This window comes from Apaloderma vittatum, unplaced genomic scaffold (assembly GCF_000703405.1).
Source record: "Apaloderma vittatum isolate BGI_N311 unplaced genomic scaffold, ASM70340v1 scaffold11873, whole genome shotgun sequence".
NCBI lineage: Eukaryota > Metazoa > Chordata > Aves > Trogoniformes > Trogonidae > Apaloderma > Apaloderma vittatum.
This window is the reverse complement of record NW_009707568.1, coordinates 32,748-44,887: the sequence shown is the minus strand read 5'-3', so window position 1 is coordinate 44,887 and position 12,140 is coordinate 32,748. Positions and strand designations below refer to the sequence as shown.

Genomic DNA, 12,140 nt, shown 5'->3' with positions numbered 1-12,140 from the left:
GGGAGAAAGGGGAGACACGTCCAACGTGTTGTTCCCAGAACCCCCCTTCCCCCACCAAGGGGACTCAGGCTGTCACATCAAGATTCAAATAATTTCAGCCATAAGGTTGAGGATTTAATGAACATCGTTTTTCCACTCATGCCCTGGGGAAAAAAAAAAAGTTACACTCAAAAAAAAAATATTTTCAGGTTTTCTACATATTTACAAAAAAAAAAAAAAGCCCCCCCAACCTCACAACCAGGGAGGTGGAGCAGCCGAGTGATGGGGTATGGGAAGGGGGTCTCTGCCCGACCAGCAGTTCCTCGAAGGTTCCCATCCCGTGAGCAAAAGCAGGAGAGCACGGCTCTCGCTGCCGGAGCAAACGCCGGGGTTGGAGCGGAGCCCCCCGCTCAGTTCATCCGCAGCTTGGTGTCCCGATGATCCGTGGGGGTGACCATCTCGTTGGCAAAACCATTCTCGGAGCAGAGAGACAGCTCGTCCGTGGTCTCCACGCCGTTGTTGATCTCTGAGGAAGAGAAAAAGCCGGAGCATCGTCACAGCGGTGCAAATCCCAGGAATTCCCCCCTCCGTGGGTGGGGAAACTGAGGCACGAGGCATGCAGTTCCACCACATGGGATCAGTTTGATTCAATCTGGGTTTAGTGATGCTGCACCCATTTAAAATCAGTTCCAGACAGGATCTGCCTCCAAAATAAGGACTCTAAATTTCAGTCCCTGACAACGTTGCCACCACAGAATCACAGAATGTGTTGGGCTGGAAGGGAGCTTCAAAGATCATCTAAGTCCAACCCAAATGCAGTGATGTGGGTTGCATCAAAGCTGGACACTCCCACCTTCCATACACACGATGCTGTGTCACAGGTTGAATTAGTCACCTCTTGGGAAAAGGGTACAAAAAAACCCCTAAACTTAATCCTTACCCAAACAGCCATTCTGGAAAAGGGAAGACTCCTATTCCAGAATGGTTTCACTGGGAAAAACGTGCAACCAACAATGGTTCAACTGTAAACACCCACCCTAAGCAAGAATATTTGCTCCAGAGGCACAAAAGTTTGATCCATAACCCCTACCTCTAAGGATATTTTACATCTTAGGATGTTTTGTACGTCTAGAATACATTAGGGAGGCTTAATTCTGCCATGACCAACTGCTTTCCCTCTCTGGGTCCATCTCTGGAGGGTAGAATCAGACCTGCATCCCACGCACGAGTCGTCGTTTTGCTCTGTGTGTGCCCAGCACAACAAACCCTGATCCCTGCTGGGATCTCCAGCCCCTAAACACAAAGAAAGAAAACCCATGGCACAGCTCAGAGGAAGATTATATTCCCAGTCCTTCAAGTGTGAGTTTTTTCCAGCTTCAGGCACCAACTTCCATCTTTCAAAGCTAAAAGCTAATGCATTTCTTAGATCTTTCTCAGAGGTGGGGTGAGATGTTCCAACACAAATAGGGTTGGACTAGATGGATCCCTGAGGTCCCTTCCAACCTGGTAATTTATGAATCTATCAAATAAACACTGGGATGAGCACAAGGATATCAAGCATCCACAGTACTGCTGAATTCCAGGTCTACCCCAAACTATTTGTGGTGACCTATGCCATTATTTTAATGGGTTTCAGAGCTTTTGACACTCTGCTGTCAATTCAGAGTGGAGGTGATTAGAACAGGTTGCCCAGAGGTGGTGGAGGCTCCATCCCTGGAGACATTCAAGGTCAGGCTCGATGGGGCTCTGAGCAACCTGATCTAATTAGAGACGTCCCTGTTCACTGCAGGTGGTTGGACTAGATGACCTTTAAAGGTCCCTTCCAGCCCAACACAGTCTATGACTCTATCATGTGGGGCAGTACAAGAGCTTCATAGCACACCTTGGGAAGGTAGGCACAGGATTCCTCAGCAAATCAGTGCTCAGACCTGCACCAGTTTCGGATGGATGAGCCATGACAATATCTCACAGGTGGTTCAGTGCACCAGGGTCAGGCTGCACATCTTGTCCCACCAGCAGATAATGACACCCACACCAAGACCACCTCCTCCATCAACACAGAGCAGGGTGACAGCTGAGGGATAGAGCAAAGGGTTCTGACTGACCATCCATACCTGAGAAGGTATGGAAGGTACCCATCCATACCTGAGAAGATCAGCTTCTCCTTCATGATCTTGACGTCCCGGCTGGACCGGCGGACAGCAGCGCTGAGCATGATCTGCTCCGGGTTGTAGGTCCTGATGCTTCCTAAGCGCCACCTGCAAGACAAGAGGGGGATATCAGGGACATCCCAACCACGGGAGCACCCTCAATGCAAGGGGCCACCAACAATATGGAGACCAACCAGTCCCAGAGATCCCCATGCCTTTGCTCCCTTGCACCTATGCAACCCCACAGGGTGGGAGGATGTTCACAGGGGTTATCTCAGAGGGGTACAGACATACAAGTAGGTTGTTTTCAATCACTTTGAGTGTCCCAACTTCATTAACTTCACCAAGGACTGCAGATGTCCCAAACCCCTCTCTCTCACATCAGCTATCCAGCTGCCCAAAGGAGGCAGAAGCTATTCTGACTCTTGGGGTCAGAACAGGAAACCAAGCCAAGAAACCACAACCTTCTCCTCACAGCATGACACACTCATACTTGTGGGAGAAGAGAGCTCAAAGGCAATTTAAGGTCTCCAACTTGAGACAAGGCAAAGACATCGACATGAGCTGCTCTGCAGGAAAGTATGAGTGGTCCCAGTGCAGGCAGTGTCACATAGGGTGCCCTTAAGTGTAACTTCTCCCAGTGCACTGGTCTCCCCAGATGCCACCTCTTAAATGTTTCTACACAAACCCTCCATTTTTTTAAGCCTCAGCGTTCACCAGAAACTTCCACCACGTGAACAATATGAGGCTGCTGGGAACTTGGCTCGACTTCAAATTAGCCAGACTTTTATTCTCATCACTGACTGCATGTGAAAAAAGTTACGGATGTTACTAATGGTGGAATGATTTAGGTTGGAAAAACCCTTTAAGCTCATGAGGCTACTTGGTGGGATTTAGGTTGGCTTACTGGGTTTCTGATCTTCTGGCTCCACCTAGCGGCTCTCCCACACAGCAGAAGGTGTGGGGTCTTTTTAAAAAACCCCATTTTTATATTTTTTTAAAAATTGAAAACCACCTCCTCTTGAATTTCTAACCCCCTACCCAGCTCCAGGAGCAGAGGATTTGAGGAGCCCCACACATCTCCAGCCTGGGTCCACAGCACCAGCCTGACAAAGCAACATCCATGAAAGAGGTTCTGCATTTTTCCTATGAGAATCTAGTTGATGCCAATCTCATGGGGTTTCCAGGCCCTTCCCAAATTCCAGCGATACCACACTGTCAGGCTTTGACCAGGGTACAGATGAAGGTGTGTGCTCTGCTACAGAGAAAAGAAGGGGTGGGATGGCAACACAACACAACTCACAACTGACCCATGGACAGAAGCAACACAGAGGAAGCAAAGATATTTAAGTATATTTCTAAAAATTACAAAAATAAATTTTAAAAAGTGTTTCTTCTCTCATAATCATCTAAGCTGAGCCACTCTGACCCAAAAGACAACCATTTTTGTCCTTTAGTGTCCCATGAAGGCAGATCCCACTAAGGTCAACATGGCTGCAAGCACATGTTGAGGATCTCACAGGGTAAGACTCTCCTTAAACTATCATCAGGACCCAAAATGAGTTTTTTCTTTGCCCACAACATCAAGATTTTCATCATCAGGCTGGACTGCGTGGCCAAAAGGCATGATAGTCTCTTGGCCATTGGTCCTAGATGTCTCATATTGGGCATGGGCTCTTTTGAGGCAGCCACAACGGGGTGCAGGGACCAAGGGTTCTTCTCCTCCCATCAAGAGGAACATCCACCACTCTCTGCTCCCCGTCTCACACAGTGGCTGCGGTCAGACCCAGGTTGGTTAAATATGCACGAGGGGTCAGTGATTCCTCTCACAGGGGTGCATTGCTCAGTTTGAAGAACATCGGAGAAGGCCACCCCATTTTTCAGGAGTATTTTGAAATACCCTCTTAGAAAAGCAACCATTTAACCACAAAGCAACTCCAACACCGTACAAAAGACTCTCTGGTGTGCTCAGTAGCCTTTGGGTCTCCAGAAAGCTTGTTTAATAGAAAATAGCACCTCTCCTACCCCCTCGGACTTTGTTGTGATCAGCCACGTTTAGGACAGCAGCGTGCAAAAAGAAGGCCAGACAGACAGCAGGTAGGTCTTGTTCTGGGAGGCTGGCATCAAAGCGGACCAGACGGACACAGGGTGGGAACAGACTAAAAAATACTGGGACAACAACACAGAGACAGCATACACTGTGTTAGGGCCACAACGGGACCCCTTTGGTTTGGAGGGGAGATGCTAAATGGCAGGGAAAGGGGATGGGTTGAAGAAAGGTGCGTTGGGGAGAAAAAGGGGTTGGTTGGTACCAAGGTGATAAGATGGAGCGAGCAAAGAGCCAAGCCAGCCAAAACCAGAGTCCCCATCCTGCGACCGCTCTTGCCTAAAGCCTGCCCGACAACTCCGTGCCTGTCTTCTCCTTATCCACGAGCAAGGGGGGAGGCGAGAAAGGGGAAACACCCAACCTCCCTGCACCCACAGAAGGGCTCAGCCCAGTCCCATAGCCAAGTCCTGGTTTGGGGAGATGCTGTGAGGACATCGCGCTGCAAAGTCCAAGGCACCTCGGGGAGCAGGCAGTGCTTGGAGGTGGTCAACCCCGACCCCTGAGGCCGTGGGTGGGGAGAAGGGAGAGGGGCATAAGCACAGACAGGGAGTAGCCAGGTCCTCAGAAATACAACCCCATGGCACACAGCGGAAGGGATGGAGAAGGTACCACGTGAAGAGTTTGGTCTGAGTACGGACGCAGCGAAGGCTTTACTGCAGAAAAGCGACAGCGCTTCCCTCCAAGGGGATGGACAACGACTGGTGACAAAACAGCCAATGCAAACAGGACACTGGGTTTCCAACTGATGGCACTTCAAATTCAGCGTTCCCAGGCTCATTCTCTTGGGTGCGATGCTATTTATTTTCACACTCAATTTCCAGTTTCACCACAGTTTAACTGGCAAGAGACTCCCGGAAAATCCCAAATGCTGATTGCAGCAATTGATGAGCCAAACCTTCCCACCTATTTGCCTTCTTAATTCATTCCCAGAGCTAGAGAAGCACTACTTTATCTAATTGAACAGGTTATGCTCTTTTCTTTAGAACTGGCCAATTTAGAAGAGGATGGTCTGAAAACCCTCCAGTAAATGCAGAAAGGAAGGGGATATTTTGCATGGGATTATTTCCATGGAGAAAGCATTACGTCCACTAGGAAATTCTCAATTACCACTTGTTGCAGGACCACAGAACAGGGCTATTTTAAAAGGCAGTGACTTGAACCATTGTGACAGAAGGTCACGTTGCCTTCAAAGCATCCACCAGCTTCAGCATCAGGCTTCCACGGTGCTCGTGGCTATGGACTATGCAATGTTCTGACCCTTATGGTCCTCCCCCTTTGAAGCCAGATGTTTGAAAGCATCATGAAAAGCTGCGTCCTGCCCTGTCCATCTGCAGTGAAGCCATAGCAGAGAGGGAGAAAGAGAGAAAGGAAGGTTGAATGAAAAAGAAAAGAGGAGGAAAGCACCAGAATTACCTGATCATGTGATAGCTGTGAGATGCCAGAATGCAGCAGAGAGAGAAAGAGGAGGAACATGCACAACAGTCAGAGCAGTAAGAAAATAAACAAGGCAAAGAGGCAAAAAAAAGATTGGTTAGAAGTCATCACAGTCGGTATTTCCCCTCTGGAGAGGCTGCCATGATCCTGTTCACCAGGGCTGAAGCAGAAGAGCGGGAGCGATCCCTACCCACGGCTACGGAGGAGAGACAAGCCATGCGTAGGAGAGAGGACGAGCACATCGAAGCGGTGGCTCTGTTCCCACCCACCCCCTCATCCTTGCATGAAGGAAGCAGCTCTGGTTTGCCCCAGAAAGGACTTGGAGGAGGGGAAAGAAAAAAAAAAACACAACAAAACGCAAACCCGAAACAAAACCAACAAACCACGACACTGAAGGCCAAATGCCAAGCCCCATTTCCCAGAGCCGAATCACATCAGCAGGCAGTAGTTGGGCAATTCTCCTTTGATTTATTTTTGATTTATCCTCAACGCTGCTAGCAATTCTTCCATGTGGTGGAGAAACTGGAATGGCAGGGAAATGGGTCTCTCCTGCACAAGGCTCTGGGAAGCCCTTTGCTGCAAAGAAGTCCAACTTCTGGTACTACAGTTTCTCCTTTTTCCTTCTGCAGATCTGGGGCTGAGTTGTCCCAAGGGAGAGATGCCAAAGATGACAGTTTGTCCTGCTACAACGGACCTCACATGGTCAGACCTCTCCGAGCCATCACCGAAAGAGTATCAAGTCACAGAATCACAGAATCACAGAATGTTCGGGGTTGGAAGGGACCTCTGAAGATCATCTAGTCCAACCTTCATCCCAGCATACCTAACCAGAGGCTAGTCCAGAGGCTGGGAGATCAGTGCTCCAGGTTGATGGACTCTGGGGAAAGCTGGTAGCGGCTTTGACATTCTTCTCACCTGCATCACACTTGCACTGAAGGTGGAAGAGAAATTCTGCAATAGTTTTCCTTCCTTACCCTGCTTCCTCTTGGCCTACTCCATCAAAACTCATCCAAACTGGGAGAAATTCAGTCTATACAGAGCAGAAGAGTGGAGCTGTTGCAAAGTCTATGTAGCTATGACTTCTCTCTCTCTCTCTGAGCATGCACTATTTCATCCTGCTCTGGGACGTAGAGTTCCCAGTCAGCAGGTTGAATCAGTTTTAATTTCTTCAGCCAGAGTCTCCTGGGTCTGGCTCAGGAAAGCCTTCTAGAACTGACTGTGGGAGGTGACACAAAGGACTGCAAATATCTTATCAGCTTGGCCTTTAAGTTCTGCTCTTGAGCAAGGTCAGCCCCTGCCTCCAGACTCCTCTGTGCATTTCTGTATCTGACAGAGAAATACAGGGTCTAAAGGGCAGGGACATCTCTTATTAAACCTCAAATTCATCAGTTAGAAGTTTCAAGACAACACAGCCACAAGGCCCTTCTGGAGGAAAGGTTTAATCGGCAACAATTCAGATCACAAGGCTTCTCAGAAAAATTTAAATCATAGAAAGATCATTTAGGTTGGAAGGGACCTCAAAGATTATCTAGTTCCAATCCCCCTGCCATGGGCAGGGACACCTCCCTCTAGATCAGGTCACTCAAGGCTTCATCCAGCCTGGCCTTGGGCACTTCCAGGGATGGAACATCCACAACCTCCCTGGGCAATCTGTGCCAGTGCCTCAGCACCCTCAGGGTGAAGAATTTAACTCATCTTGGCCAGTGGTTTCATTAATCGTTGGAAAGTCTAAGCTGAGAGTTTTGGATCTGCTGTTCCACTCCATGCTGGGACTGGGGACCCGCTGGTCAAAGGTCTATCACCGCAGGACTGTGCAAGTCATGAATTTAGTCACAATTATAAACAGACCCAGCACATGGCCTGAAGCCAAATCCATAGTGGGTGCTAGCAGGAGCAACAGCCTACTGTGACACAGCAAAATTATGCACCCAAGTCACAGAAGGAGATAATCTGGTACAACACGACAGCAAAACCCCTAGCTCATGAGGTCGAAGCAAATTAAAATTGCTGCTCCTAACGCAAAGGCAATTCAGGTATCAAGAAGGAAGGAATGTGCAGGCCAAAGCTGGTGAGATTCTAGAGCCAGGGGAAATAGCTGCCTTCCAGTACCTGAAGGGAACCCACAGAAAGGCTGAGGAGGGACTTTTTACAAGAGTGTCCAGCGATAGGACAAGGGGAAATAGGTGTAATTTGAAGAATAATAGATTTAGACTGGATCTCAGGAAGAAATTCTTCAGTACGATGTTGGCAAGACTCTGGAATAAATTGCCCAGAGATGTTGTGGCCGCCCTCTCCCTGGAGGTGTTCAAGGCCAGGTTGGACGGAGCCTTGAGTAGCCTGATCTAGTTGAGAGGTGTCCCTGCCCATGGCAGGGAGGTTGGACTAGATCATCTCTAAGGTCCCTTCCAGCCTAGGCCAGTCTATGATTCTATGATTTCAGAATGACGCATTTTCCCAGGAGAAGGCTGCTGCTTCTCAGTGGAGGGAACGCATCTCTCTGAGCTCACGCTTCTTCCCATGGAGGGTTATTACACTGTCACCACTTACAGCTCAAACACCTCCTGGAAGAGGCACATCACCAGGAGGACACCATAGTTTCCTCCAGTATACTAAAGAGAAGGGTAGCTTTGTCAGCTCTGCCATTAGGAAGCTGATTTACCTCCTCCTGATGTCTTAAACTGCCCTGCTCCTAGGTTGTGTGTTCCACATTCATTTCCAGGGACCCTGGCTAACAGAGAGGCTGCTCCTGCTGTGCCCTCATCAAATCCTCCCTCTCCCTTTTCTTTGGCAAATGGAGAGGTTTCTCCATGCATCAGGCTAAGCAACTGATTTGATTTGCTAAATTAAATTTGCTATTTCAATTTCTTCATCCAAACGGGAACAAACTGATTTAAGAAAACTATGACATGTTCTTTCTGAAGACTATAATGGTGGAATCTCAAAACATCTCCCCTTCTTCCTTTAAAGCATTTTAGTCTCTTTCTCAACGTCCATTTCCCTAAAGCATTTACAGTTTCTCTCCCACACGCATTTATAAGCAGAGCAAGCCATCTATCACTACTATTTTGAGACTACATCCAATTCAGTGTCACATCCCAGATGCAGATTTCTTGTTTTGCAGTCTTTGTATGGGTTTTTTTTAATAAACAGTTCCCCTGCTATTGCAATCCAAGCGCCCAAGGAGCACGGTGCTCCTCTCTCCCGTCTCCAACCCCGCACTCGGAACAAAAACACACACCACGAACATATGAGACTCGGGCTGCGGCAATGCTACTTACTTCTGGAATATAAAAACTCCTACAATTACGATAAATGAAATGAGATCAGACGTGATCCAGATTAGGTGGTACTCGTCTGGAGGCTGGAAGACAAAAAACAAAACACACAAAAAAAAAAGAAAAAGAAAAAAGAGGCAAACCTTAAACTTTCTGGATTGTACAATCACAGAGAGATCATGTGTTGCTAAAGTTACCACCACGGCAGAGAGGAAAGCACAGAGCTGCAGGTGTTGCATGTAAATCACAACATTTCTGACATTTCTAACACCAGCCTGTCATCAGGAAAAAACTGCAAACATGAACAATTTTAAAACTCCCCCTCCTTTTGCGTGCTGACGCTCTCTCAGCACTCTGCGGGCTCAAAGTTTCCTGTCTCGGCTGTGCCTCGAGGTGAGGGTAAGATGCTGTTTGGAAATCCAAGTCTGCAGGAAAAGGTAGAAATATTGCACAGGAGAAATGCAGAGTCCGTTCTGAGTGCTAACATTACCTGTTTTGCATGGCCCCCGGGTTGATAAGTATCTGCTTCTTGCTTTCTGTCCTTTAAGTCACTCATTTGCCGGTCTTAAGTGGCTGTGGCCATCACACCAGCTGAACCATCTCAAACCAGCACAGGAGCACCCTGCTCCACGTTCATTTTAGTGCTGCCCGGGAAAGAGCAGCACTAGTAAAGACCACGAAGTAAAGTGATAATATTAATCGGCTCCCTGTGATGCTCAGAAGGCACCCGTCCAGGAAAGTCACCAGGGATGCTAATGGTTTTCTCCTAGCCCAAACCTAGAGTAGTTCCAACTAGTGACTAGTCCAGCTTCCTAATTTTATACCAGATGGGTCCATGACAACCACCAACACTAAAGCACGCACGTAATAATTCATTAGAGAAATAGAATACACATCATACATCTCAATGAGTTCATGCAACGGTGGTGTGGAATGGATGAAACCAGCGGGAAGCCATCAGCTCTGCTCCCTCTGTCTCCTAGAAGAGAAAAACTTGTTTTTCTTCTCAGTGAGTCTTTCTCTGCCTCAATTTTTCTTTTGAAAACCTCAATTTTTCCTGTGAAAGCCTCAATTTTTCCTGTGAAAGCATCCCATGGAATTAGCAGGGCAATGCTTTAATTAGCCAATGCTTCTGACGGAAATTTAATCCTTGTATTTTCCAGCTTAATTACAAAAGGTTGACATTTAATGTTACGTTTGCTGCATCTAGTCAGATGAACAGCCACAAAACTGATGTCTCCTGTCTTCTTGGCAGAAGAGTGCCATCATAACTGCTTTGCAGGAAAACTTGAAGAGTCCTCTAAGTTAAATCAACATCTACACATCTAAATTTTTCCTACTGGCATTTCACAACCGAAGAACCCAAATAGTGTGTTTTCCTGTGGGGCAAAAGTTGCATTTGCTAAGATATACTGCAAGCAATAGGCAGACATGAGCACAGCTTTCTGGCAAACTCCAGCATCTGATTATAGGTATTAAAAAATAATAATAATAAAAAAATGTAAGTCCTGCAGAAAGCTCGAAGTTTTTTGTACCAAACCAAGGTTTTGTTAGTAACAAAAATAGAATTTCAAGGTCATCAAAAGGTGAAGACTTTTTTTTTCCCCCCAAAGACATGCACCCCCACACACACACTGTTTTTGTGAGTGCTTAGTGAGCAGACACCGTCTCAGCCCTGCAGAAGAGGGAGCACGGGTCAGCAACATCTATTGTGGAGACAACTTGTCCTGCTCCACCTTCACTAAGATCTGCTCAGGAATCCGCCAAATTTCACCCGCAATTCACCTTTTTTTTAGACAGGGCCATTTTAGTAGGATTACTTTGGTTTCTTATAAACTTTACCCAATGTAAGTCCTACTCCTGAAATCCTCACATTCATCAATTTCGCATCACTGGGCAGGGAGAGCAACTCAGATCCCCTGAGATACATCCCCAAAAAGTGCAGAGAGGGGTCCCTCACTGGGAACTTCCTTTAAGGACACAAAACTGGGGGCTAAATGCCAGCTCAAACTTTTAAAAGTTTTCCTTTCAAAGCTGTGTCCAATGGCCTCTTCTTACTATTGGTGTTCCATCAAGAGCAGAGGGGAGAGAGTGTGTGGCTTTTTCCTTCTTTGCTTTTCCTTTTATTTAACTTAAACACAAGGTAAATGTATTTTTTCAATTGTTGGTGGCCTGGAGCAGAACAGATTTGCACTGTTCAGCTGGCAGTAAAGCTCCTGAGGGTGTTGAGCAGCCAAAACCTGGCGGAAACAACCATTTGGCTCCAGCTCCCAGACCATGTCTTACATGGCAGAGGGGCCTCAGATAGCAAAGCCGGTTAGATTACGTCACCAATGCACTTCATTATGCAGGAAATCAAGGGATTTTTATGCTGCCATTGATATAAGAGTGTGCACTTGCAGCAGAGGGCTGAAGTGGAAATCCAGCAGATGGGAAAGCTCTTAGAGGAGGGCTCCAAGTATCAGCAAAGAGGCTTTTAGATTAAAAAAAAAAAAAAAAAAAAAACCCCCCGGGCCACAAAAGGGCTTTTAAAAAAAAAAAAAAAAAAAAAAAAAAGCTACCAGTGATGGGCACGCAACTCCTGCCAGCTATAGTGAAAGCCAGATGTTTGCAGCAGCACAATTCGGACAACTATAATCTCTTCCGCCGACAGATTGGGTCTTTATAAAACCATTTCCAATTCTCTGGCTTCAGCACAAACCAGCGTGAGTTCGTGTAGTCAGACACAAGCAGTAGGTCAAGCTAAGGTTAAGGATATCGAGCACAGATGTTCACCCACCCAGGCAGCAGCCCTGTGGTCCCACCTCTAGCTAAAAATGCAGGTAGCTCATTAACAACAAATCCTCCTTGCGCTCATCCAATTCTCCCCTTTCCCAAATGGATCTGCCAGAGCAGCAGCTCAAACAGTAGCCTCCTGTCCTACCCCTGACCTGCTATCAGAAAGCAGCCCCTCCACCACATGCACTTACATCTCTTGTTTTGGGAATACTTTGATGTAATTCTTTCATAACTTTTCTTTCAGTCCAACTGGACTATTTCAGTTCTGCACAGAGAACCAAAGTGCTAACGGAGTTTTCAGAGAGTTTACTGTCTACGTGAGGGAGGGGATTCTCCCCCTCTACTCTACTCTCATGAGACCCCACCTGGAGTGCTGCGTCCAGTTCTGGAGACACAGCACAAGCGAGATCTGGAGGT

The 12,140-nt window shown here is 47.2% G+C and overlaps 1 protein-coding gene across 1 annotated transcript in view; it reads right to left on the bottom strand.

The window, feature by feature from the left end:
* Positions 1-389: 389 nt before the first annotated feature.
* Positions 390-12,140, bottom strand: part of GDPD5 (glycerophosphodiester phosphodiesterase domain containing 5) — a gene marked incomplete at its 5' end in the record, with an annotated part of 42,300 nt that continues 30,549 nt past the window's right edge. Inside the window, 4 exons of the mRNA XM_009866261.1 lie at positions 390-505; positions 2,125-2,237; positions 5,650-5,664; positions 8,949-9,031. Of these exons, the coding sequence (XP_009864563.1) occupies positions 390-505; positions 2,125-2,237; positions 5,650-5,664; positions 8,949-9,031 (327 nt within the window). The remainder of the gene's footprint in view (positions 506-2,124; positions 2,238-5,649; positions 5,665-8,948; positions 9,032-12,140) is intronic.